General features: G+C 45.2%; 1 protein-coding gene across 1 annotated transcript in view; it reads left to right on the top strand.

Moving 5' to 3' along the window:
• LOC109985180 (titin-like) overlaps positions 1-25,190 on the top strand; it is a 200,169-nt gene that overhangs the window by 154,556 nt on the left and 20,423 nt on the right. The window contains exons 214-228 of the mRNA XM_065962524.1: positions 8-310; positions 829-17,922; positions 18,030-18,326; positions 18,471-19,058; positions 19,159-19,461; positions 19,561-19,857; positions 20,025-20,312; positions 20,425-20,724; positions 21,105-21,256; positions 21,371-21,521; positions 21,629-21,928; positions 22,072-23,838; positions 23,953-24,246; positions 24,348-24,635; positions 24,821-25,120. Coding sequence (XP_065818596.1) covers positions 8-310; positions 829-17,922; positions 18,030-18,326; positions 18,471-19,058; positions 19,159-19,461; positions 19,561-19,857; positions 20,025-20,312; positions 20,425-20,724; positions 21,105-21,256; positions 21,371-21,521; positions 21,629-21,928; positions 22,072-23,838; positions 23,953-24,246; positions 24,348-24,635; positions 24,821-25,120 — 22,722 coding nt within the window. The remainder of the gene's footprint in view (positions 1-7; positions 311-828; positions 17,923-18,029; positions 18,327-18,470; positions 19,059-19,158; positions 19,462-19,560; positions 19,858-20,024; positions 20,313-20,424; positions 20,725-21,104; positions 21,257-21,370; positions 21,522-21,628; positions 21,929-22,071; positions 23,839-23,952; positions 24,247-24,347; positions 24,636-24,820; positions 25,121-25,190) is intronic.

Genomic DNA, 25,190 nt, shown 5'->3' with positions numbered 1-25,190 from the left:
TCCCTAGGCCCACCAGGTCCACCCTCAGTTCCAGAAATTGATAACATCAGTAGAAATGCTATCACCATTTCATGGAGGAGACCAGTACGAGATGGAGGAAGTGACATCAGAGGATATTGTGTAGAAAGGAAAGAGAGAAGAGGAATGAGATGGGTGAGAGCCTCTAAGAGGTCAGTCCCTGACCTGCGCTTTAAGGTGCAAGGCCTGACAGAGGGAGTTGAGTATGAGTTTAGAGTCACTGCAGAGAACAAGGCTGGATTTGGTGAGCCGAGTGAGCCCTCACACCCTGTAATGACCAAGGACATTGTGTGTAAGTAAAGTACACTTTTATCATTTAAAAATCAAGTTGCATACGTATGTTCATATTATGTCCATATTCTTTATATTATCTGTAAACTAGTATAGCATGCTCACTGCATCTTAATCTGTATATTATTAGTATAGCATGCTCACTGCACCTTAATCTGTATATTATAATCCTAAGAATACACTTATTTTGTAGCATTACTTATTTATAGCATTTATTTATATTTATAGCATCCCATTAATCCAGCCATCCAGATATACCTAATAATTCAATTTTTTTGTCTACATCTGTAAATTTTGTAATTACTGTACATAGCACAGACTCTTGCACTTTCTGCTTATTTGCACTTCTGGTGAGATGCCAAACCTCATTTCGTTACTCTATACTTGTATATGTGTAATGACAATAAAGGTGAATCTCATCTCATCTCATACAGGAATAATGGACACATTTGCATGATGGACTTAGTTTAAAAAAGCCCTCCATTAACCTGTTCAAACTCTTTTTATTTTATTTATTAGATCCACCTGGTCCTCCTTCCAACCCCAGAATAATGGAGACAACAAAAACCACAGCCACATTTGCCTGGGGCAAACCCCATTATGATGGTGGTCTTGAAGTAGATGGATACATTGTTGAGTACAAAAAGGAAGGGCATGATGACTGGGAGGTGGAGACACAGTACCAATTGAAAGCTACTGAATATGTTATTGGTAAACTTCAAAAAGGAGGAAAATACCACTTCAGAGTCAGCGCCGTAAACTCAGAAGGAGTTGGTGAGCCTGCAGAGGTTGAAAAGGTTATTGAACTAGTGGACCAGGAGACGCTGCCAGATTTTGAGCTCGATGCTGAACTAAGGAGAACCCTGGTGGTCAGGTGCCGTGCTTCCATACGTATGTTTGTTCCCATCCGTGGTCGTCCTGCTCCTGAAGTAACCTGGAGCAAAGATGATACAAACTTGAAAACACGTGCACACATTGACACTACAGAGTCCTACACGCTCCTGGTTATCCCTGACTGCACCAGATACGATGCTGGAAAGTACAACCTCTGTCTTGAGAATGTCGCTGGAAAGAAGACTGGCTTTGTTAATGTGAAAATTCTAGACACACCAGGACCACCAGTCAACCTCAAACCTAGAGAGATCACTAAGAACAGTATCACCCTCCAGTGGGAGATCCCTATTATTGATGGAGGTTCTAAGATTCATAACTATATAATTGAAAAGAGAGAGGCCACTAAGAAAGCCTACACAGTAATTAGCACCAATTGGCAGAAGTGTTCTTTCAAGTTCCCAGACCTTGAAGAGGGAGCTTACTACTACTTCCGTGTCTCGGCTGAGAATGACCTTGGTGTAGGTGAGCCTGCTGAATCCCCTGAGCCAATCAGGGTGTCCCAAGCCCCCTCTGCACCAGAGAACTTGTATGTCACGGATGTGTCAGCTGACAGTGCCAGTCTGTCGTGGACCAAGCCTTTGCATGATGGTGGCAGCTTAATCACCGGATATGTCATTGAGGCCCAAAAGAAGGACAGTGACAATTGGGTCCATGTTACCACTATCAAGGCTCTGGACTACACCGTCACTGATCTGATTGAGGGTGCTGAGTACATTTTCCGCATAATGGCTGTCAATGCATCAGGAAGGAGTGACCCCCGTGAGAGCAGGCCTGCTGTTATTAAAGAACAGACTTCTGCGCCTTCCTTTGACCTGCGTGGAGTCTATCAGAAGACCGTCATCGCAAAGGCAGGAGACCGTGTAAAGGTGGAGATTCCTGTGCTTGGTAAACCAAGACCTCTTGTTTCTTGGAAGAAGGGTGACATAGTACTCAAAGAGACACAAAGAATAAACACTGAAACCACACTAACATCAACTGTTCTCAATATCAATGAAATCAAGAGGACTGACGGGGGCCAGTATTCCATTACAGGAAAGAACATGCTGGGGACATTGACTGAGACAATCACAGTCCTGGTCCATGACATCCCAGGCCCTCCTACTGGTCCCATCAAGTTGGATGAGGTCTCATGTGATTATGTTCTCATGTCCTGGGAGGCTCCCGAGAATGATGGTGGCGTTCCAATCAACAACTATATTGTTGAGATGCGAGAGACTACTGGTACTTCATGGGTCGAGTTGGCAGCTACAGTGATCAGAACCACATTCAAAGCAGCCCGTCTCAACACTGGAACCCAATATCAGTTCCGTGTCAGAGCCCAGAACAGATATGGAGTTGGACCATACCTTGTTTCAGAACCAGTTGTTGCTGCCTATCCATTTGATGTGCCAGGACAGCCAGGTGTTCCTGTTGTCACATCTTTCAACAAAGATGCTATGAGTTTGAGTTGGAATGAACCTTCCTCTGATGGAGGAAGTGCAATCCTGGGCTATCATGTGGACAGAAAAGAGAAAAACAGTATTCTTTGGCAAAGGATCAGCAAAGCTCTTGTTGTGGGAAACATTTTCAAATCAACAGGTCTAGTTGATGGAATTGCGTATGAACACCGTGTCACTGCTGAAAACATGGCTGGTCTTAGCAAACCAAGCAAAGCCTCTGATCCTATGTATGCATTGGACCCTGTTGACCCACCAGGCAGGCCTGTGGCACTCAATGTCACCAGACATGAGGTGACAGTTTCATGGACCAAACCAGAGGGAGATGGTGGATTTTCTATCACTGGATACACAGTCGAGAGAAGAGAGATGCCAAATGGACGCTGGCTTAAAGCCAACTTTAACAACATCCAGGAAACGATTTATACAATCAGTGGTCTGACTGAAGATGCAACTTATGAATTCCGTGTGACTGCTAGAAACTCAGCTGGTTCCGTTAGTGCTCCATCCCAGTCATCTGAAGCATTCACATGCAGAGATGACATTGAAGAGCCCAGACTTGATGTTGATGCATCATATAGCAGCAATGTGGTTGTCATGGCAGGAGAGATTTTCAAGCTGGAAGCTAGTGTTACTGGCAGGCCAATTCCATCCCTGGTATGGACCAAGGAAGGAAAGGAGCTTCAGGATACAGCCAAGATAGAGATAAAAACATCTGACTTCCACACAACTCTAACAAACAAAGATTCTCTGAGGAGGGACGGCGGTTCCTTTATTCTTACTGCCAGCAATCCCGGTGGCTTTGCCAAGTTCACATTCAATGTCAAGGTGCTTGACAGACCTGGACCACCAGACTCTCTTACTGTCACTGATGTTGCTGCTGAGAAATGTGTTCTTAACTGGCTACATCCTACACATGATGGCGGTGCCAAGATCGAGTACTTCATCATTCAGAAGCGTGAGACCAGTAGGTTGGCATGGACAAATGTGGCGACAGACCTTCAGGCAAACAGGTTCAAGGTCACAAAGCTTCTAAAGGGCAATGAGTATATCTTCAGAGTCATGGCTGTTAACAAGTATGGCATGGGTGAACCCCTGGAGTCTGAACCTGTCATTTGTACCAACCCCTATGTCCCAAGTGATTCACCACATCAGCCCGAAGTCACCACCATTACCAAGGACTCAATGGTCGTCTGCTGGGAGCGCCCTGAACATGATGGAGGCAGCAGAATAAACACATACATTATTGAGAGAAGAGATAAAACTGGCTTGCGCTGGGTGAAGTGCAACAAAAGGACAGTAACCGACCTGCGATTCAAGGTCTCAGGCCTCACAGTAGGACATGAGTATGAATTCAGAGTTCTTGCTGAAAACAATGCTGGTCTGAGCCAGCCTAGTCCTTCAAGTCCATTCTACAAAGCAGTAGACACCATCTTCCAACCTGGTCCTCCAGGGAACCCCAGAGTACTTGACACAACCAAGTCCTCCATCACCCTCACCTGGAATAAACCTGTCTACGATGGTGGTTCTGAAATCACTGGTTACATTGTAGAGACATGCCTACCAGAGGAGGATGAGTGGACTATTCACACTCCCAAGAAGGGATGGACAGCCACTTCCTTCACCATCACCAACCTGAAGGAAAACCAAGAGTACAAAATCAACATTTGTGCCACTAATTGTGAAGGAGTGGGTGAGCCTGCTGCTGTTCCTGGAACCCCGAAGGCCGAAGACAGACTGCTTCCTCCAGAAATTGAACTTGGAGCAGAGCTGCGCAAGGTGGTCTGTATCAGAGCCTGTAGCACATTAAGACTGTTCGTCCCTATTAAGGGAAGACCAGCACCTGAAGTGAAATGGTCAAGAGAGCATGGAGAATCACTTGATAAAGCCAACATTGAAATTACCCCTTCATTCACTACTCTTCAGGTTGACAATGTTGATAGGTTTGATGGAGGTAAATACATGGTGACTGTCGAGAATGCAACAGGAAGCAAGACAGCCTATGTCAATGTTAGGGTGCTGGATACTCCAGGAGCACCTCAGAATCTGATTGTCAAGGAGGTTACTAGAGATTCAGTTTCCCTTATTTGGGATGCACCTCTCATTGATGGTGGCTCAAGAGTTCGCAACTACATTGTGGAGAAGCGTGAGTCTACCAGAAAAGCTTACTCAACAGTGTGTGCCAGCTGCCATAAGTCCAGTTGGAAAGTTGGAGAGCTGGAGGAAGGAAAGATGTACTTCTTCAGAATTCTGGCTGAGAATGAATATGGCATTGGCCTCCCTGTGGAGACTGTGGAACCAATTAAAGTGTCAGAGAGGCCTCTACCACCAGGCAAGGTGTCCCTTTGTGAAGTAACCAGCAACAGTGTCACACTTAGTTGGGAAAAGCCTGACCATGATGGTGGAAGCAGAATCACAGGCTATATAGTTGAAATGCAGGGTAAAGGCAGTGATAAATGGATTCAGGTTATGGTGGTGAAAACCAATAGAGCTCTTGTAAGTGGCCTTACTCAGGGAGAGGAATACATGTTCCGAATCATCTCCACCAATGAAAAGGGAGTAAGCGACCCTCGTGCTCTCAGTGTTCCAGTTGTGGCCAAGGACTTGGTCATCTCACCAACATTCAAACTGTTATTCAGCACATTTAGTGTGCTAGCAGGAGATGATCTGAAGATAGATGTACCCTATGCTGCCTGCCCCAAGGCTACAGCAACTTGGCTCAAAGATGGTGTTGTTTTGAAGGAGACAACAAGAGTTAATGCTGAAGCCACAGACAAAAATCTTCTCCTGGTTATTAAAGATGCTTGCAGGGATGATGTAGGCACTTACACAATTAAACTAACCAACACAGCTGGAGAGGCATCCACAGACCTCAGTGTTGTTGTTCTAGATAAGCCTGGTCCTCCAACTGGCCCAATTAAAATGGATGAAGTCACAGCTGACAGCTTAGTCCTGTCCTGGAATCCACCAGAGTATGATGGTGGTTGCGCCATCAACAATTATATTGTTGAGAAGAGAGACACATCTACCACCAACTGGCAGATTGTTTCAGCTACAGTGGCCAGAACAACTATTAAGGCAGCCCGTCTGAGGACTGGAACTGAGTACCAGTTTAGGATTGCTGCAGAGAATAGATATGGCAAGTCCTCAGTTCTGCTCTCTGATACCATTGTTGCTCAGTATCCATTTGAGTTGCCCAGCCAACCTCGTTCTGTTGTGGTCCAGTCAGCAACTAAGGAGACAATGGTGGTTGTGTGGGAGAAACCCAGTAATGATGGTGGAAGCAAAATCTTGGGCTACCACTTAGAGCTCAAAGAAAGAAACAGTATACTGTGGGTGAAACAGAACAAACAAATCATCCCAGAGACCAGATTTAAAGTTGTTGGTCTTGAGGAGGGAATTGAATATGAATTCAGACTCTATGCTGAAAACATTGTTGGCCTTAGCAAAGCCAGCAAAGTGAGTGATATGCAAGTGGCCAGAGATCCTTGTGACAGACCAGGAAAACCAGAGGCCGTCATCGTAACAAGAAATAAAGTCACTCTCAGATGGACCAAACCCGAGTATGATGCGGGTATTAAGATCACAGGCTATGTTGTTGAGAAGAAGGAAGGGACTGGACGCTGGATGAAGGCCAGTTTCGCTAATGTCATTGAGACTGAATTTCTGGTTACAGGATTAACTGAAGATCAAATATATGAGTTCCGTGTCATTGCCAGAAATGCTGCTGGGGTCCTAAGCCTGCCATCTGATTCAACAGGAGCTATTACTGCAAAGGATGAGGTTGACCCACCAAAGATTGATTTGGAAGCTAAATACTCACAGGCTGTAGTGCTAAATGCTGGAGAGACATTCAGGCTCGAGGCTGCTGTCTATGGCAAGCCTGTGCCAACAATACACTGGCTTAAGGAGGGCCAAGAGATTACAGAGGCAGCTCGGTTAGAGCTCAAGAACACAGACTTTATAGCTTGTCTAGTTGTTAAAGAAGCGATCCGTGTTGATGGAGGTCAGTATACTCTGCTGGTCAAGAATGTTGGAGGAGAGAAATCTGTAAACATTAATGTCAAGGTCCTGGATAGACCAGGTCCACCTGAAGGTCCCATTTCCGTTTATGGAGTCACCAGTGAGAAATGCTCCATTTCCTGGAAATCACCCTTGCAAGATGGCGGTAGCGATGTTTCCCATTACATTGTTGAGAGGAGGGAAACCAGCAGACTGGTTTGGACTGTAATTGAACAAAAAGTTCAGACACTAAATCTAAAGATCACAAAACTTCTTCCTGGTAATGAGTACATTTTCAGAGTGATTCCAGTGAACAAATATGGAGTTGGTGAGCCTCTAGAATCTGAGCCTATGATCGCAAGAAATCCATATGTCACTCCCAACCCACCAACAGAGGTAGAAGTCTCCACGATAACCAAAGACTCCATGGTGGTGACCTGGGAGAGACCAACTCAGGATGGTGGCAGCCCCATCCAAGGATACATTGTTGAGAAACGTGATAAAGATGGCGTGAGGTGGACTAGGTGCAACAAGCGCACAGTGAGTGAGCTGCGCTTCAGAGTAACAGGGCTCCTGGAAAACCACAGCTATGAATTTAGAGTTGCTGCTGAGAATGCTGCAGGTGTTGGCACACCTAGTGCACCAACAATGTACTACAAAGCACTGGATCCTATATTCAAAGCAGGCCCACCCAACAACCCCAAGGTGGTGGACTCAACTAGGTCCACTGTTTCCCTGACATGGGGCAAACCCATCTATGACGGTGGCTGTGAGATTCAGGCTTATATTGTTGAAGCCTGCAATGGAGCAACCGATGAGTGGTTTATGTGCACTCCTCCAACTGGAATCACAGATACCAAGTTTACAGTGAGAAAGCTTCTGGAAAAGCACGAGTACCAATTCAGAGTATGTGCTATCAACAAAGTTGGTGTTGGTGAGCATGCTGATGTTCCAGGAAAAATTCTTCTTGAGGAAAAGCTTGAGGCCCCTGATCTTGACCTGGATAATGATATGAGAAAGATGATAAATATCAGAGCAGCTTGCACTCTAAGGCTTTTCGTTCCTGTGAGAGGCCGTCCAGCCCCGGAGGTGAAATGGGGCAAGGCTGAGGGTGAGATTAAAGACACAGCCCTGATTGACAATACAGGCAGCTATGCCTCACTTGTCATTGAGAATGTTGACAGATTTGACAGCGGCAAGTATACCTTGACTGCGGAAAATGCCAGTGGGGCGAAGTCCGTCTTCATCAGTGTTAGAGTCCTGGACTCACCTAGTCCACCAACTAACTTCATAGTGAAAGAGATTACCAAGAATTCAATCACTCTCACATGGGAGCCCCCACTGCTTGATGGTGGTTCAAAGATTAAGCATTATATTGTTGAGAAGCGAGAGAGTACCAGGAAAGTTTACTCTCCCATCACCACCTGCAACAGGATGTCATGGAAGGTTGAGCCTCTTCCAGAGGGTGGAATCTTCTTCTTCAGAGTCCTGGCTGAGAATGAATATGGTGTGGGTCTTCCTGCTAAAACTATAGATCCAATTAAAATCTCTGAGAAGCCTCAGCCCCCTGGTAAAGTCAGTGTTGTTGATGTAACTTGTAGCACTGTAACTCTAGCCTGGGAAAAGCCTGTAAATGATGGTGGCAGCAGGATTAGTCACTATGAAATTGAACTTGCTCCTAAGGATAGTGAGGCTTGGTCATTGTGTGCTAGTGTGAAGGCATTAGAAACTGTTGTTACAAACCTTCTCAAGGGAGAGGAGTACCAGTTCAGAGTTGTGGCTGTAAATGATAAAGGCAAAAGTGAACCTAGACAACTGGTTCAGTCAGTTGTAGCAAAGGACCTTGTTATTGAGCCTGCGGTCAGGCCCAAAGTTAGCACCTACAGTGTCCAGGTGGGTTATGATCTAAAGATAGAAGTCCCTATTGCTGGGCATCCAAAACCAACCATTACTTGGACCAAGGATGGAGCTGCCCTTAAGCAGACTACCCGAGTCAATGTCACTGACTCGGCAAATCACACCACTTTAACCATTAAGGATGCAACCAGAGAGGATGGAGGCATGTACAGCATCAATATTGCAAATACTCTTGGTTCAAAGGATGCCACTATTGAGGTGATTACCCTTGACAGACCAGGACCACCAACAGGACCTGTCAAGGTGGAGGACATCAGTGCTGAGAGTATGACTCTTAGCTGGGAACCTCCGACATATACAGGAGGCTGTCCAATCTCTAACTATGTAGTGGAGAAGAGAGACACAACCACTACTAACTGGTTAGTTGTATCTGCCACTGTGGCCAGAACCACGCTTAAAGTAAGCAATCTGAAGACAGGTGCTGAATATCAGTTCAGAATCTATGCCGAGAATAGATATGGAAAGAGTTATGCAATTGACTCAGAGCCTGTATTGGCACAGTATCCATTCCAGGAGCCTGGCCCACCAGGAACACCATTTGTCTCTTCATACTCAAAAGACTATATGGTTGTTGACTGGCACAAACCTCCATCTGATGGCGGCAGTGTCATCTTGGGCTACCATCTTGAGAGGAAAGAAAAGAACAGTATTCTCTGGACCAAGATAAACAAAATGCTTATCCAAGACTGCAGGTTCAAATCTACTCCTCTTGAGGAAGGCATTGAGTATGAATACAGAGTCTATGCTGAGAATATCGTTGGCATTGGAAAATGCAGCAAAGTGTCTGAGGTTTATGTGGCCCGTGACCCTTGTGATCCTCCTGGACATCCTGAGGCTGTGATTGTGACTAGGCATTCAGTCAAGCTGAGATGGACCCCTCCAACATATGATGGAGGAAGCTTAGTTACTGGCTATGTAGTGGAAAAACGTGACCTACCTGAGGGAAAGTGGATGAAGGCTAGCTTTGCAAATGTCATTGAACATGAATTTACAGTCACAGGCCTGGCAGAGGAAAGTAAATATGACTTCAGGGTAATTGCAAGGAATGCAGCTGGTGCTGTCAGCAAGCCCTCTGAAAACACAGGATCCATCACTGCCAAGGATGAGGTTGAACCACCCAAGTGTGAGACAGATCCTATGTACAACCAGACCCTTGTAATAAATGCCGGAGAGAGTTTCAGTCTAGAGGCTAGTGTGGAAGGAAAGCCCATTCCTACAGCTCAGTGGTTCAGGGGAAGTGTTGAAGTGGAAAATTCGGCAAGAGCTGAGATCAAAAACACAGATTTTAAGGCTTTGCTAGTTGTTAAGGATGCCATTAGAGTGGATGGTGGACAGTACACACTTGTTCTTACTAATGTTGCTGGAACTAAGACTGTACCATTCAGTGTGAAGGTGCTGGACAGACCAGGTCCCTCAGAGGGACCTCTTACTGTCAGCAATGTGACTGAGGAGAAGTGTTCACTGTCATGGCTGCCACCCAGGCACGATGGAGGAGCTAGCATTTCTCACTACATTATACAGAAACGAGAAACCAGCCGTTTAGCATGGACTGTGGTTTCCAGCGACTGTGGAGCTACCATGTTCAAGGTTACAAAACTGTTGAAGGGCAATGAATACATTTTCAGAGTCATGGCTGTCAACAAATACGGTGAGGGAGAACCTCTTGAATCAGTACCAGTTATCATGAGGAATCCATTTGTTCCTCCTGGCTCACCACATGAGCTTGAGATCACTAACATTACCAGGGACTCCATGACTGTCTGCTGGAACCGTCCTGAAGCCACAGGAGGCAGTGAGATTGTTGGTTACATTGTTGAGAAGAGAGACAGAGCTGGAGTGAGGTGGACCAAGTGCAACAAACGCAGGGTGACAGATCTGCGTTTCAGAGTTACCGGATTGACTGAGGACCATGAATATGAATTCAGGGTTTCTGCTGAGAATGCAGCTGGAGTAGGTCAACCAAGCCCAGCTACATCCTACCTCAAAGCCTGTGACCCCACCTTTGAACCAGGCTGTCCTACCAATGCACAGTTGGTAGACACATCTAAAGACTCCATTACTGTGTCCTGGCATCGACCTATCTATGATGGTGGTTGTGAGATTCAAGGATATGCTGTGGAAATTACAAAGGCTGATGAAGAAGAGTGGGCTATTTGCACACCACCATCTGGAGTCAATGCTACCAAGTTTAGAATCACCAAGTTGATAGAGCACCAGGAATACAAGGTGCGTATATGTGCTATCAACAAGCTTGGTGTTGGTGAACCCACTGAGATTCAGGGAGTTTTGAAACCTTTGGATAAGATTGATTCTCCAGAGGTGATACTTGATTCAGAGCTCAGGAAAGGAATAGTTGTTTGGGCGGGAGGCTCAATGAGAATCTGCATTCCATTCAAGGGTCGTCCAACTCCTGAGATCAGCTGGGCAAAGGAGGATTCAGAACTTCCCAGTAAAGTTCAAGTAGAGACAGGTGAAGATTACACACAGCTCTCCATTGACATCTGTGACAGATATGATGCTGGAAAATACATCATTAACTTGGAAAATAGCGCTGGGAAAAAGTCAGCCTTTGTCTCTGTTAAAGTTCTGGACACTCCAGGGGCTCCTCTGAATCTAACTGTAAAAGATATTAAGAGGGAAAGTGTCACTCTGACATGGGAGCCTCCTCTTATTGATGGTGGTGCAAGAATCAAGAACTACCTGGTTGAAAAGCGTGAGGCCAACAGGAAGGTTTACTCTAATGTGGACAACAAGTGCACAAAAACAAGCTACCGCATCACTGGACTCACTGAGGGAGTTATTTACTATTTTAGAGTGTTAGCAGAGAACGAGTTTGGTGTGGGAAAGGCAGTGGAGACACAGGACGCAGTGAGGACCTCTGAGCCTCCTCTACCTGTGGGTAAAGTCACCTTGACTGACGTGACCAAAACAACTGCTTCACTCTCATGGGAGAAGCCTGACCATGATGGAGGCAGCAGGATCATGGGCTACTACATTGAGATGCAGCCTGTGGGCTCAGAAGAATGGGTGGTGGCTACAATAGCAAAAACCTGTGAGGGAACTGTCACTGGGCTAAGTGCAGGACATGAGTACCTTTTCAGAGTTTCAGCTTTCAATGAGAAGGGCAAGAGTGATCCCAGGCCTTTGGCAGCAACAGTCACTGCTAAAGATGTAACTATTGAACCCAGATTCAAGATGGCATTCAATACTTACAGTTTACAGCAAGGACAGGATCTGAAAATTGAGATTCCAGTGATTGGACGCCCTGTTCCCAAGGTTGAATGGAAAAAGGATGGACATGCTATAAAAGAGACAACTAGACTAAATGTATCCAGCACATCATCATCTACCAAGCTGACCATCAAGGATGCAAATAAGGAAGACTCTGGCAAATACACCATTACAGCTACCAGCAATATTGGAACAGCTACTGAGGAGATTACTGTTATTATTCTTGAAAAGCCTGGACCACCTAAAGGCCCTATAAAGATTGAGGAGGTGAGCTCAAATTATGTCACACTCTCCTGGGAGCCACCAGAGTACACTGGAGGTTGTCAGATCAACAACTACATTGTGGAGAAAAGAGACACCACCACAACCGCATGGCAGATTGTCTCTGCTACTATTGCCAGGACAACCATCAAAGTCAGCAATTTAAAGACTGGAGTTGAGTATCAATTCCGAGTGGCTGCTGAGAATAGATATGGAAAGAGTTCTGCTATTGTCTCCCCAGCTGTTATTGCTCAGTATCCATTCAGTGAGCCCGCTGCTCCAGGAACGCCAGCTGTATCTGCTGCAACTAAGGATAACATGGTTGTTGAATGGAAAGTTCCCAACAATAATGGAGGTAGCCCCATTCTAGGTTATCACCTCGAGAGAAAAGAAAAGAACAGCCTCTTATGGACTAAGCTTAACAAGCTTCTAATCCCAGAAACGCGTTACAAGACTACAGAGCTGGAAGAAGGTATTGAGTATGAATTTAGAGTTTATGCTGAGAATATTGCTGGCCTTAGCCCAGTTAGCAAGGTCTCTGATAGCACAGTAGCCAGGGATCCCTGTGATCCACCAGGCACTCCTGAGGCTATTGACATCACTAGAAACCATGTGACACTCCAGTGGACTAGACCTCAGTATGATGGAGGAAGTGCGATCACTGGGTATGTGATTGAGAGGAAGAAGCACCCAGATACCCGCTGGATGAAGGCCAGCTTCACTAACATCATTGATACTCAGTTTACACTAACTGGTCTGACTGAGGATTGTGTGTATGAATACAGAGTTATTGCCAGAAATGCTGCCGGTATTTACAGCCGTCCTTCAATGGGAACAGGAGAAATTACTGCCAAAGATGAAATTGAGGCTCCAGGAGCCACTATGGACTCTAAATTCAAAGATCTGACTATTGTTAATGCTGGTGAGACATTTGTCATTGATGCTGACTATACTGGCAAGCCTCTGCCTGAGGTCATCTGGTTAAAGGATGGAAAGGAGATTGACCAAACAACACCAAGAATGGAGGTCAAAACTTCAATTACACGTACCATCCTGACAGTCAAGGACTGCATCAGAGTAGATGGTGGCCACTTTGTCCTCAAACTTGTAAATGTGGGTGGAGTCAAGATGGTCCCAGTTAATGTTAAAGTTCTTGATAGACCTGGTCCTCCAGATGGCCCTCTAGAAGTCAAAGGAGTCACAGCTGAAAAATGTTATATCCACTGGAACCATCCCTCACATGATGGTGGAGCGAGCATCTCTCATTACATAATTGAGAAAAGAGAGACCAGTCGTTTGTCATGGACCGTGGTTGAGCCAAAGATACAGGCTATCAGCTACAAAATCACTAAACTGCTGCCTGGCAATGAGTACATCTTTAGAGTCACTGCCGTGAATAAATATGGCGTTGGTGAGCCTTTAGAATCTGATCCTGTTATTGCACGTAATCCGTTTACTACTCCCAGCGCGCCATCCACTCCAGAGCCAAGTGCTATTACTAGGGACTCCATTGTACTTACATGGGAGAGACCAGAAGAAAATGGAGGAGCTGAGATTGAAGGATATGTTCTTGAAAAACGTGATAAGGATGGCATTAGATGGACTAAGTGCAACAAGAAGAGGCTGAGTGACCTGAGATTTAGATGTTCTGGTCTAACAGAGGGCCACTGCTATGAATTCAGGATCTCAGCAGAAAATGCTGCTGGTGTTGGTAAGCCTAGCGCTCCAACCGAATACATCAAGGCCTGTGATGCAACTTATCCACCAGGACCTCCAAACAACCCCAAAGTCACGGACCATTCTAGCACTACAGTTTCTCTGTCCTGGTCTAGGCCAATATATGATGGTGGAGCACCAATCCAAGGATATATTGTTGAAACGAAGGAGGCAGCTGATGATGAGTGGGTCATTTGCACATCACACACTGGTGTCCAGACCACACACTACACAGTAAAAAGACTTAAAGAGAATGCAGAGTACAACTTCCGCATTTTTGCTCTTAACTGCGAAGGAGTAGGAGAGCATGTTGACCTACCTGGATCTGTGATCGCTGCAGAGAAGCTGGAGGCTCCTGAAATCGAATTAGATTCTGACCTGAGAAAGATGGTCAATGTTCGTGCCACTGCCACTTTACGTTTGTTTGTGCCGATCAGAGGAAAGCCTGAGCCTGAGGTCAGATGGTCAAAAGCTGATGGCACTTTGAATGAACGTGCCCAGATTGAGGTCACAAGCTCTTACACAATGATACTGATCGAGAATGTTGACCGATTCGACACTGGTAAATATGTGCTGTCCCTTGAGAACCTCAGTGGGTCTAAGTCAGCCTTCATCAATGTCAGAATTCTTGACTCTCCAAGTGCTCCTATCAACCTGGAGGTTAAGGATGTAAAGAGAAATTCTGTCTCTCTTTCTTGGGAACCCCCTCTCATTGATGGTGGGGCTAAGATATCACACTATATTGTGGAGAAGAGAGAGCAGAAGAGAATGGCTTTCACCAGTGTTTGCACCAACTGTGTAAGAAACTCTTACATTATTTCCGATCTGCAGGAGGGAGGACGCTACTATTTCCGTGTGTTAGCCGTAAATGAGCTGGGAGTAGGTCTGCCTGCCTCCACAGATCAAGTGAAGGTGTCTGAGGCTCCTTTGCCTCCTGGTAAGATAGTCTTAGTTGATGTGACTCGTCATACTGTTACCCTTTCTTGGGAAAAACCTGATTATGATGGAGGCAGCAAAATTACAAACTATATTGTGGAGATGCAGCCCAAGGGAGATGACAAATGGACGACATGCAGTGAAGTCAAAGCACTGGAAGCTACTGTTGATGGACTTGCAACTGGAGAGGAATATTCCTTCAGGGTATTTGCTGTAAATGATAAAGGCAGAAGTGATGCCAAGCCTCTAGCTAACCCTGTGGTGGTGAAGGACATCACAATGGCGCCTACAATTAAGTTGGTGTTCAACACCTACAGTGTAAAGGCAGGTGATGACCTGAAGATTGACATTCCCTTCAAAGGAAGACCTGATCCTGAGGTTTCCTGGAAAAAGGATGGCAATGCACTTAAACAGACAACAAGGGTCAATGTTCTTACATCCAAAACCTCATCCAAGATTTTCATCAAAGATGCTACTAAGGAGGATGTAGGAAAGTATGAGATTACTCTGACCAACTCAGTTGGCACCAAGACAGCTGAAGTCTCAGTTGTAATCTTGGATAAACCTGGTCCACCCAGCAACATTAAGTTTGATGAGGTGAGCGCTGACTTCATGTCTCTATCTTGGGATGCTCCAAGTTATGATGGTGGATGCCAGATTAACAACTACGTGGTGGAGAAGAGAGACACCACTACAACCACATGGCAAATAGTTTCAGCCACAGTAGCCAGGACTTCAATCAAGGTGTCTCGTCTCATTCAGGGAGTAGAATACCAGTTCCGCATTGCAGCTGAGAACCGTTATGGTAAGAGTTCTGCCATTGACTCAGCTCCTGTTATTGCTCAATATCCTTTCGAGCCTCCTGGCCCTCCAACCAATCTTCATGTTGCTCATGCTACCAAGTATGGCATGCTCGTGCAATGGGGCAAGCCTGCAAGTGATGGTGGAAGCCCTGTTATTGGTTATCATATAGAATGCAAAGACCAAAGCAGTATCTTATGGACCAAGGTGAACAGAGGTCTTCTGACTGAAAACCAGTTTAAGATGACAGGAATAGAAGAGGGACTGTTTTATCACTTCAGAGTCTATGCTGAGAATATTGCTGGCATTGGTCCATGCACTAAGGCTTGTGACTCTGTGGCAGCAAGGGATCCATGTGCACCTCCATGTAACCTTCGAGTCACCAACATTACTCGTACCTCAGTTTCCCTCTTCTGGGAAAAGCCAGAGTATGATGGTGGAACAAAAATGACTGGCTACATTGTTGAACGCATGGAACTTCCCAATGGCCGCTGGCTGAAATGCAACTTCACAAATTTGCAAGATACCTACTATGATGTCACAGGCCTTACAGAAGATGTCCAATATGATTTCCACATCATTGCCAAGAACTCTGCAGAGCAGATGAGTGCTCCATCTGAGAACACTGGTCCTATCACAGTCAAGGATGATATAGACCCTCCAACTATTATTCTTGAAGATAAGTTCAGACAGCTGGTTGTCATTAAGGCTGGAGAGATCATTCAAATTGACGCTGAAATCACAGGCCGTCCACTCCCAGTTGTTTCATGGTCTAAAGATGGGAAGGAAATTGAGGCCAAGGCCAGGTGTGAAATAACCTCAACCAACTTCACAACATCACTGGTTGTCAGAGACACTATCAGGAAGGACTCTGGTCAGTATGTCCTGACCCTGCACAATGTTGCAGGGACAAGATCTGTAGCTATAAATTGTAAGGTTCTTGACCGACCTGGACCTGCCTCAGGTCCTCTGGCAGTGTCTGGCCTCACAGCAGAGAAATGCACCCTAACATGGGGACCTCCTCAGGAGAATGGTGGTGCTGAAATAATGCATTACATTGTGGAGAAAAGAGAGACCAGTCGCCTTGCCTGGACTCTTGTTCATGGTGACATGAAGGCAACCACCTGTAAAGTGACCAAGTTGCTTAAAGGAAATGAGTACATCTTTAGAGTCAGGGGAGTCAACAAATATGGGGATGGTGAGGCCCTGGAGAGTGACCCAAGAAAGGCCATGGATCCATTTACTGTGCCTGCAGCTCCGACTAATGTTCAGGTAACTTCAGTTACCAGTGAGGCAATGACCATCTGTTGGGAAAGACCTGTTTCTGATGGTGGCAGCAGTATCGCTGGCTATGTCATTGAAAAGCGGGAGAAGACTGGCCTTCGCTGGTGCCGTGTACATAAGAAACCTGTTTATGACCTTAGAGTCAAAGCATCTCACCTTCGTGATGGATGTGAGTATGAGTACAGAGTCTTTGCAGAGAACTCTGCTGGCCTCAGTGCTCCAAGCACTCCTTGCCCACTTACCAAGGCTGAAGACCCACAGTTCCTGCCATCACCTCCTGCTAAGCCTAAGCTCATTGACTCAACAAAGACCACAGTCACCCTGTCATGGAATAAGCCACTGTTCGATGGTGGAGCACCTGTGACTGGTTACAGAGTAGAGTACAGGATGTCAATGGATGATGAATGGTTTGTTGGAGTCCAAAACACCAAAAACACAGAATTTACAGTGGTGGGATTGACACCTGGGGCTGAGTATGTGTTTGTTGTCAAGTCCATTAACAAGATTGGAGTCAGTGAGCCCAGTCCTGAGTCAGACAAACAAGTTGCCAAAGAAAAAGCCGAAGAGCCAGTCTTTGACATCAGTAATGACATGAGGAAGACTCTTATTGTAAGAGATGGAAGCTCATTTACCATGACAGTACCTTTCAGGGGCAAACCCATTCCCAACGCTACATGGACTAAGCCCGATGTTGACCTTAGAGTCCGTGCTGTCATTGATACTACAGACACCTTCACCTCTATTACCTTAGAGAAAGCAACTCGCAATGATTCAGGAAAATACACTGTCACCTTGTCCAGCGTAGCCGGAACCTCCTCCTTGACACTCAATGTCAGAGTCCTAGATTCCCCTGGACCTCCTGCTAATGTAGAGGTGAAGGACGTGACCAAGTCCTCTGCTACTGTAACCTGGGACACACCTGAGAATGAGGGAGGAGGACCAGTCAAGAACTACCTCATTGATATTCGTGAAGCAAGCAAGAAAGGCTGGACAAGATTGACTGACACATGCCACAGACTCACATACAAGGTGACAGAATTGCCAGAGGGAGGAGTCTACTACTTCAGAGTGACAGGCGAGAATGAGTATGGTGTTGGTGTTCCTGCAGAGACCAAGGAGGGAACAAAGATCTCAGGTAATGAATTTGAATTTGCTAACATTAAATCTTATTGTAAAGCAAAACATAAACTCCAAATATCTAAAAAAAAACAAAAAACTAATTGAACTGTTTTTTTCCCCCAGAGAAACCAAGCCCACCACCAAAACTGGGCGTAACTGATGTTGCCAAGGAGAGTGTGTCCCTGGCCTGGGCCAAACCAGAACAGGACGGAGGCAGCAGAATCACTGGCTACCTAGTGGAAGCTCTGGAGAAAGGCCAGGAGAAGTGGGTTAAGTGTGGAACAACCAAGTCCATACACTTAACAGTGTCTGGTCTGAGGGAGAATGCTGAGTACTTCTTCAGAGTAAAAGCTGAGAACATTGCTGGGTTCAGTGATGCTAAGGAAATGGTCACCCCTGTTCTGCTCAAAGATCAGCTTGGTAAGTTGCATACTGATTGAAAAGAACAATGTGAGCCCAAACGTAGTATTACTCAACACAATAAGGAAATTAACTTTGATTTAAATAATATTGAAACAAATTTGCCCCGCTATAAATATTTGCTAATGAATTGTTTTATTCTAGAATCTCCTGAGATCAACATGAAGGACTTCCCCCACAACACAGTATATGTAAGAGCCGCCTCCACTCTCAAGTGTGAGATCCCCCTTACAGGCAAGCCTTTGCCTAAAGTCACCATGTCCAAGGATAATGTGCTGCTCAAGTCAACAATGAGGTTCAACTATGAAGTTACCCCTGACAGCATCAAGATCACTGTGCGAGAGAGCATAGCTGGAGACTCAGGACGCTACAATATCACTGCCTCCAACTCCACTGGCACAACCAAGTCCTTTGTAAATATTGTGGTTCTGGATCGCCCAAGTGCCCCTGTTGGACCTGTGGAACTGTTTGATGTCACAGAAGACAGCGTTAGTCTGAATTGGCTTCCACCAGCATATGAGGGTGGCAGTCCCATCACCAACTACATCATCCAGAAGAGAGAAACAACCACAGCCAACTGGATGGATGTCTCTTCAGCTGTAGCCCGCTGCACGATGAAGATCATGAAGCTGACCACTGGCTTGGAGTACCAGTTCAGAGTCAGAGCTGAGAACAAATATGGAATCAGTGAGCACATTGATTCACCTACTGTCACTGTCAGCCTTTCTTACAGTAAGTGGTCTTTGTTTTCATTTCCTCTTTTAATTAAACAATTTTTTAATTTTCTACTTTTTTATGAAAAACATAAACATTCTACATCTTTGCCCATTAGCTACTCCTGATGCTCCTTCGACTCCTGTCATCACTGCTGTAACGAGGGAAACAATCACTGTTGCCTGGAAGGAGCCCAAGTCAGATGGAGGAAGTCATGTGTTTGGCTACCATCTCCAGATGAAAGACAGGAACAGCATCCTTTGGCAAAGAGTCAACAAAACGGTGATCCGAGCAACACATTACAAGGTCACCAACATCAACGCTGGACTTATTTATGAGTTTAAGGTTGCAGCAGAGAATGCTGCTGGAATCAGTGCCTTCAGTAAGGTTTCTGATGCAGTACTGGCTATTGATGCATGTGGTGAGTGTAAGCTTAATCAGATTCTGCAAAAGTCAAGAAAATGTGATATTACCTTTTAATATCTATCTAACAACAGTTATTCACTGTTTGCTACTTCAGAGCCACCCATCAACTTGCGCATCAGTGACATCACCAAGAACTCTATAAGCCTAGCCTGGCAGAAGCCCAACTTCGATGGCGGATCCCCCATCACAGGATACATCATCGAGAAGAAAGAAGGCGTCAGTACCAGGTGGTCCAAGACTAACCTCACTAATGTCACAGAGTGCCGCTTTACTGTGACTGGCCTCACCCAGGATGAGACTTATGAATTTAGAGTCATGGCAAGGAATGCCGTTGGCTCAGTCAGCAACCCTTCTGTGACTGCTGGACCAGCAACATGTGTAGACACCTACGGTATGTTCATTTGATGGTTTTAGTGTTGTTTAATTCCATTCTTTTGTCTTTGTGTATTTCAGAAGTTGCTTTTTAATCTGTTTTTAAATAATCACATCATATTCCATCATGTATCATCAATATAACCATCACAGTTTAACTTGACTGACATTTAATTAATCACCCAGGTGCCCCAGAGATTGAATTATCCCAAGAGTACCTCAACGAGGTCAAGCACAGGGCTGGCTCTGATGTTGAGCTCATGTTCAATATCACCGCCAAACCTGCTCCAACCATCGAGTGGTTTAAGGATGGCAGAGAGCTTAAGCCCTCCGCCCAGCTCTCTTTCAGACATACATTTGAGTCTACCAGTTTGTTCCTAAAGGACACTAGTCGTTTGAACTCTGGAACCTATGAGGTCAAGGTGAAGAACTCCCTGGGATCTGCATTTGCCATAGTCAGGCTGCTCATTCAAGGTATTTAATATTTTTCAAATAACTTTTCATTACAGTAATGTTTTTTGCAAGACAATATTTCCTATTAACAGTATAGACCCTAACAACTTGAAAATGTCCCTTCCACATGTAGACAAGCCAGGCCCCCCTGCTGGTGATATACAGTTCAAGAAGGTGAAAGCTGACAACATAACCATCATGTGGTCCCCACCTGCTGATGAGGGCGGTGCCATGGTTACACATTACATTGTGGAAAAGAGAGAGACCAGCAGAGTTATGTGGTCCATTGTCTCAGAAAAACTGGTGGACTGCATTGTAAATGTACCCAGGCTCATTCAGGGCAACGAGTACATCTTTAGAGTCCGTGGAGTCAACAAGTATGGCATTGGAGATCCACTTGAGTCTGAGCCTGTTATTGCCAAGAACGCGTTTGGTAAGTGAACAGAAGAAACACAGCATTTCACTTCTACTGTTGTTCAATCCAGAGTTGATGCACTCTGAAAGCCACTACACTACAATGTACTATGTTGTGTATCATACACTCAAATGTATAGCAACATTTTAAAAACCAGAAAACCTTGATCATTTTAAAGATCTTTTTACTTGCTCAGCATCACCAATTTATTTGAAAAAATCTCAGTTTCAGTCCCTCTTACATAATAAACTGGACACAAATAACTTTTCAGTGTGATAGTTGGATGTCCTACTTCGGGAGATAGTTTGATGTGTGAACACCACCTTTAAATAAAGATATTTTTGACCCACAGAAGATGTATTTAATTAATGAAATCTGGTCATGCTTTTTTAATACAGTTCCTCCCAGTGAGCCTTCAAAGCCTACAGTGACTATGATCACCAAGTCTGCCATGACAGTGATCTGGGAAAGACCAGCACTGGATGGAGGAAGTGATCTTGATGGCTACTACCTGGAGAAGAGGGAGAAGAAGAGTCTGCAGTGGTTCAAGGTTTGCTCACTGGGCCTCTTTAAGATCTTTTGGTTTTTTTTAGTTGTAAAAGAACTCAAGAACTCAAAGAACTAATTTCAAGTATATGTAAGTCATTGTGTCATTTTTTTCCAGGTGGTGAAGGGCACCATTAGAGACACCAGGCAAAAAGTCCCCAATTTGGTGGAGAACAACGAGTACCAGTACAGAGTTTGTGCTGTTAACAAAGCTGGAGCAGGAAACTATTCTGAGTGCTCTGACTTCTTCAAGGCCTATGACCCCATTGGTATGACATCAATTTGCAAAAATCATTCAGATGCCTACTTTTTAAGTATTGCTTCTGAAGATAAGTGTGAATATGGACCAATGTTTATGCTGCCTTGTTTTCTCCAGATTTGCCTGGTGAGCCATCCAAGTTGCGTGTGGTTGACTCCACAAAGACCTCCATCACTCTTGGCTGGGAGAAGCCTGTGTATGATGGTGGCAGTGAAATCACACACTACCTTTTGGAACAGATGAACACAGAGGAAAAAGAATGGGTTACAACAAACCCTAAGGTCAAAACCTGCGAGTATGTGATATCCCACCTCAAACCTGGAACCTACTACTTCTTCAGAGTTTCCGCTGTGAACTGCAAAGGCAAAGGAGAAGATATTAAGATGTACCAGCCGGTGCAAGCCAAAGATATCTTGGGTTAGTATTTAGCTAACCATTTCTAAGTTGTGCCAAATAGATTTTTCTGTTTATAAAACTTAATATTCGGACTTATAGTTATGTAATTCATGATATAATTGATTCCTGCTCCTCACTTTTTGTGTCATTCTTGTCTTCAACAGAGGAAGCCGATTTGGACTTGGACGTGCCCATGACGACTCAGTACACAGCCAGGGCTGGCCGTGACGTTGTAGTGTTTATCCCCTTGAAGGGACGACCTGCCCCCAATGTCACTTGGCGGCGTGGTGATCGCAACATGGCTGGTGACAACCGCTACACCATTACCAGCAATGAGCGAGCGACAACCCTCCTCATTCCCAAAGTCACCCGCGATGACTGTGGCAAATACTTACTGGAGATTGAAAATGGCGTTGGGGAATCCAAGATAATTACTGTGTCCCTTAAGGTGCTTGACAGTCCATCAACTTGCCAGAAACTGATAATCAAGAATGTGACAAGAGGAAGGCTGACCCTCAGTTGGGAGGCTCCTCTCGTCGATGGTGGTTCCCCTGTTTCTAATTACATTGTTGAGAAGAAAGCCTCAACAATGAAGGCATATCAGGTCATAACCAACGAGTGTGCCAACACATCCTACAAAGTGTCAGGCCTGGAGGAGGATGTAGCTTACTTCTTCCGTGTGTCTGCTGAAAACGAGTATGGTGTGGGCGATACTTGTGAAACCACTGAGCCTGTGAGAGCTGCAGAAACTCCAGGAGCTGTTAAAGACTTGGTTATGGTGGATGCCACAAATAAATCTGTCACCCTAAAGTGGACCAGACCTGACCATGATGGTGGAAGCTACATCACTGAGTACATCATTGAAAAGAGAACCAAGGAAGACCCCAACTGGACTTTGGGTGCAACATGCAAGCGCTGCAGCTGTGAGGTCACAGGACTCAAGGAGAATGCTGTCATGGACTTCAGAGTCGTAGCCAAAAATGAGAAGGGCAACAGTGACTTCTCCCAAATTGGTCCAATCACAGTGGTGGACTTTATCATTCCACCTGAGGCCAGCCTAATGGACTACCCCAATGGAGAGCTTGCTGTTCGTATTGGTCAGAACATCCACATTGAGTTGCCCTTCAAGGGTAAACCAAGACCAGTTATTAGCTGGCTAAAGGATAACTTGCCCCTGAAGGAAGGCGAGAAGGTTCGCTTTAGGACCACAGACAACAAGACTGCAGTCACAGTCAGAGGAGCCAAGAAGGAGCATGCCGGCCAGTACACTTTGGTTTTGGACAACAGAACAATCAAAAACTACTTTGACATTAATGTGATCACTCTGGGACCACCCTCAGTGCCTGTTGGCCCCATCCGCTTTGATGAGATCAAAGCTCAGAGTATTATCATCTCCTGGGATGAGCCGAAGGAAGATGGAGGTGGCGAGATTACCTGCTACAGTGTGGAGAAACGTGAAACATCCCAGGCCAACTGGAAGATGGTCTGCTCCAGTGTTGTCAGGACCACTTTTAAGATTCCCAACCTGGTTAAGGGAACTCAGTACCAGTTAAGAGTCCGTGCAGAAAACAAGTATGGTGTCAGTGAATCACTCAACTCATCTGAGATTGTTGCCCAGCATCAGTACAAACCTCCAGGTCCTCCAGGAAAGCCAGTGGCCTTCAATGTCACTAGTGATGGAATGACCATCAAGTGGGAGGGCCCAGGCTTTGATGGGGGATCCCCAATTTTGGGCTATCATGTTGAGAAGAAGGACAGAAACAGCCTTTTGTGGCAGAAGGTGAACTCCACCATCATCTCCAACAAAGAGTACAGGATGATTGGTCTCATTGAGGGTCTGGAGTACTCTTTCAGAGTCTATGCTGAGAACAATGCAGGACTTAGCCCTGTTAGTGAACAGAGCAAACATGCACTTGCTATCTCCCCTGTTGGTAAGTTCATCCTAATACTACATGCATCTACGTTTTGAATGTCTACGTACTATTGTAAAACAAAAATCCAAAGTTTGTTATCAAATCAAAGTAACATTTCTCCTCCTGATGTAGATCCACCTGGCAACCCTGTCTGCATTGATGTGACCAGAGACTCAGTCACCCTGCAGTGGGACATTCCCAAGAGAGATGGTGGCAGCAAAATTGTTGCCTATAGTGTGGAGAGGCGTCAAGGAAGAGGAAAATGGCTGAGGTGCAACTTCACTGATATTAGTGAGACTCAGTTCACTGTGACTGGACTGTCTGCTGGAGACAGATTTGAGTTCAGAGTGATTGCCAGGAATGCTGTGGGCACAGTCAGTCCACCATCTAATTCCTCTGGATACATTATGACCAAAGATGAAAGCAGTAAGTATTGCCAACCTCAAAACCTTTATTTATAGTATGTTACTTCTATCCCTTTGATTGGGTTGATTTAATTCTTCTTCCACTTTGCCTTCCTGCTTCAGTTACCCCTGAAATTGAGTGGTCTCCAGACCAGGTGCTCACTCTGAGGGCCGGTGAACATGTTAAGCTCGGCTGCAGCATCACTGGACGACCTGTCCCCCAGGTTGTTTGGTATAAGGATGGCAAAGAAATTGACAAGAGAACCATGATTGACATTGAGATTACCACTGGCATTGGCACCAGCAGTCTCTTCATCCGTGATGCTGACAGGAACCATCGTGGCATTTACACTGTAGAGGCCAAGAACAAATCTGGTGTCAGGAAGTCTGATGTCAACGTCAGAGTCCAAGGTGGGTTAACACTGATTTTTATGTTTCAATACCTGTTCTAGACATTTAATGGAACATTTCACAACCTGTTTCTCGAACACATTTGATCAGGAAAGCATTACAGTTCATAGAAATGTGATAAACTTACCATATCAAAATTGATGTACAATTTTGAAGCTTCCTGTTAACTGTATGTTTCACTGCAGATACCCCTGGACCTGTTAAAGGGCCTATCCGTTTTACCGGCATCACAGCTGAGAAGTGCACCGTGTGGTGGAATCCACCAGAGAACGATGGCTGTGCTGCTATCACCCACTATGTGGTGGAGAAGAGGGAGACATCCAGGATCTCCTGGGCTATGGTCACTTCCAAATGTGAAGCCTGTTCTTACAATGCTACAAACCTCATCAAGGGCAATGAGTACCAATTCAGAATCTCTGCTGTCAACAAGTTTGGTGTCGGCAAACCACTGGACTCTGATCCTATCATCGCACAGATGCAATACAGTAAGTAAAGTAGCTCTCAGGTATTTAAAACCTTGAAAACATCATGACCTATTAAAATTTAAAGAATATG

This window comes from Labrus bergylta, chromosome 13, assembly GCF_963930695.1.
Source record: "Labrus bergylta chromosome 13, fLabBer1.1, whole genome shotgun sequence".
NCBI lineage: Eukaryota > Metazoa > Chordata > Actinopteri > Labriformes > Labridae > Labrus > Labrus bergylta.
This window is presented reverse-complemented; position numbering and strand designations above follow the sequence as displayed.